At 42.1% G+C, this 2,651-nt stretch overlaps 1 protein-coding gene across 1 annotated transcript in view; it reads left to right on the plus strand.

Annotated features, from left to right (window-relative positions):
• Positions 1-632: 632 nt before the first annotated feature.
• The window catches only part of LOC116377034 (PR domain zinc finger protein 12-like), a 5,335-nt gene continuing 3,316 nt past the window's right edge, over positions 633-2,651 (plus strand). The window contains exons 1-2 of the mRNA XM_031838562.1: positions 633-900; positions 2,193-2,258. Of these exons, the coding sequence (XP_031694422.1) occupies positions 633-900; positions 2,193-2,258 (334 nt within the window). The remainder of the gene's footprint in view (positions 901-2,192; positions 2,259-2,651) is intronic.

Here is a 2,651-nt window from a genome sequence, read left to right on the forward strand (position 1 = left end):
ATACTCGTTGTTCTCTGAGGATGAAGAACATCATTCAAGTCCGAACCAGGAGGACCGAGACCCCGCAGGGCCCTGATCCTGATCCTGGTCCTGGTCCTGATCCTGATCCGGGTCCAGACTCCGCTGTTGTTTCCTCATTAAGTCCTAATTGAGTGTCTCTACGGTGTCACGAGCCGGAGCTGAACACGGAGCCAACAGCGCGTGGAGTACGAACACGCACACACACGCACGCACACACACGCACGCACACGCACGCACGCACACACACGCTGTCTGTCTCTCCTCTCTTTATAGAAATGTTGGAGGAGGTGATTACAGCCCATTACACAGACAGACAGGCAGACAGAGAGACAGAGAGACAGGCGGGCAGACCGGCTGTATATAGACCTCGTCGCCGTGAGACCATCAGCACTTCTGCACAACTTCTGTCGCTTCGTGACACTTTTTTATATGTGACCGCAGAAGAAGAAAAATCCTGTTTTTAATATTTGACTTTTATTAAAGAAGAAGAGACACACAGCACGTGCAGCTTCTTCTTCTAGTTTGGGATTTTTTTTCTCTCTCCTGGAGGACTTTTCCTCCTCCGGTCCTCCTCCCCCGGCCCCCGGCCCCCGACTCCCTCTCTCCCCGCCATGGGCTCCGTGCTGCCCGGCTCCTCTGTGGGCCTGAAGTCGGTGTTTAAGCCGCAGCAGCCGCTCTCTCTCGCGGACATCATCACGTCGGACATCCTGCACAGCTTCCTGTACGGCCGCTGGAGGCACGTGCTGGGCGAGCAGCACCACCAGCACGTGCCTCACCTGCAGCAGCACCACCTGAACCTGCACGAGGACCGCACCGCGCCGAGCGCGAGCCCCAAGACCGCGTTCACCGCCGAGGTGCTCGCGCAGTCCTTCTCCGGAGGTCAGTGACGACACTTCAATTAACCAATTAAAATGTGACCGTTACCTTCCGGTCACCGAAATTAATATTCTAATTAATGAGTCAACTTTGAACTTTCACTTTAATACTTTTATGTTTATTTTATTTTGCTGATTAATATTTAATGTGAAACGTCGTTCTATTTTAAATCATAAAGATACAATTAAAACGTTTAAAAGTGTTTCTGCACATTTAATAATTATATTTATTTATATTTATAAAACATTTTATGTACAAAAATGTGTAAAATGAGTTTAACCCGCAGACACAAAGTTAATTTAACTATTGTTATGAATTATGATTAACAGTAACGTCATCAATAATGTGACGCTCAGCCTCATTAAATCAATAATTAATGAATATAAATGCTTTTAATAATTCCTAAAATACATCAGCTCGTGACTCTGATGTAAATATATAATTTAAAATGAGCTTTCAAGTTTAAATCCTTCAAATAAAACGAAGCGTCACGCGCGGCCTTTTTTCTTTTTATTTTCTCTTTTTTATTTTTATTTTAACGATTTTAACGGAAAGGTTTCGTTTGTGTTTCGGTGAACTTCGTTCGGAACAGTTTCGGAGGATCCGTGACAGGTTGAACCCGGTGTCTCGCGCCTCCTGGTTCGTTTTTAACGGATTATTTCTGCTCCGCGGGGCTTTTTAAAGCCCGCTGAACTGTTTCTCTTGATTCATTCATGAGCCGCTCTCCTCTCTTCTTCTTCTCGCCTTTTAAATTGAGATAATCTTTCACTTTTATCTCATTTAAATCTCTTTTCTCCTTAGTGTCAAAACCTGTTTCACGCTCCGTGCTGAGCGCGAGACAGGTTTTATATTGAAACACATCAGTCTATTGTATTTATTTTGTACTCTATTTATATGTGATTGTGTCTCCAGACCTCCTCCTCCTCCTCCTCCTCCTCTCTCCTCTCCTCTTCTTCTTCGTGGGTTCAGATTAAAGCGGCTCATTGAACAGAAGAAGAAGAGTTTAACCTCTTTTCTCTCGAGGCTCACCTTCATGCTGCTTTCACTGTTTGTGGGAAACTTCAGCTTTGCGACGTCCTTTCTCCCAAAAACACTCAGAGAACAATGCATCACGCTCTCATCACGCGCTGTTAAATATGAGTTCAACACGATGACGTCACGTTGAAGAGATTTTCTTAGTCATGAAAATATCTTTTTTTAAGAGATTAAAATAATATCAGACTTGTTTAAAAAGTGTTGAAATTAAAATGAATATTATTTGAATATTACTTATTTTAATTGTGTGTTTTGTTCAGAGGTGCAGAAGTTGTCGAGTCTGGTTTTACCGAGTGAGGTGATCATCGCTCAGAGTTCAGTCCCAGGTAATATTATACATGTATTATGTTTATTATTATGTACTATATCATTTATATGTTATATATTATATACGTTCTAAATAACTGCTTCATCAGTGAATAACTCTTTTATTATTAATATTCATATTTTAATCTGCTGTCTCTGTAATGTTTCTCCTCTAAACTCGTGTTTTATAACATGTTGATCATCGATGCGCATTAATCTGATGAAGATGAAGTATCATTTTTTATTGATATGTTTCAGAGCGATTAGTCAGATAACTGTTATAAAGTCACCGTATATGTTGTATAGGTTAGGAGGTGGTAGTACCTGTATGTAGTATGTCCGTAGTACAGCCGTGTGTGTGTGTGTGTGTGTGTGTGTGTGTGTGTGTGTGTGTGTGTGTGTGGATGTGTGTG

The sequence above is a fragment of the Anarrhichthys ocellatus genome, unplaced genomic scaffold, assembly GCF_004355925.1.
Source record: "Anarrhichthys ocellatus isolate YVR2014 unplaced genomic scaffold, GSC_Weel_1.0 scaffold828, whole genome shotgun sequence".
Lineage (NCBI taxonomy): Eukaryota > Metazoa > Chordata > Actinopteri > Perciformes > Anarhichadidae > Anarrhichthys > Anarrhichthys ocellatus.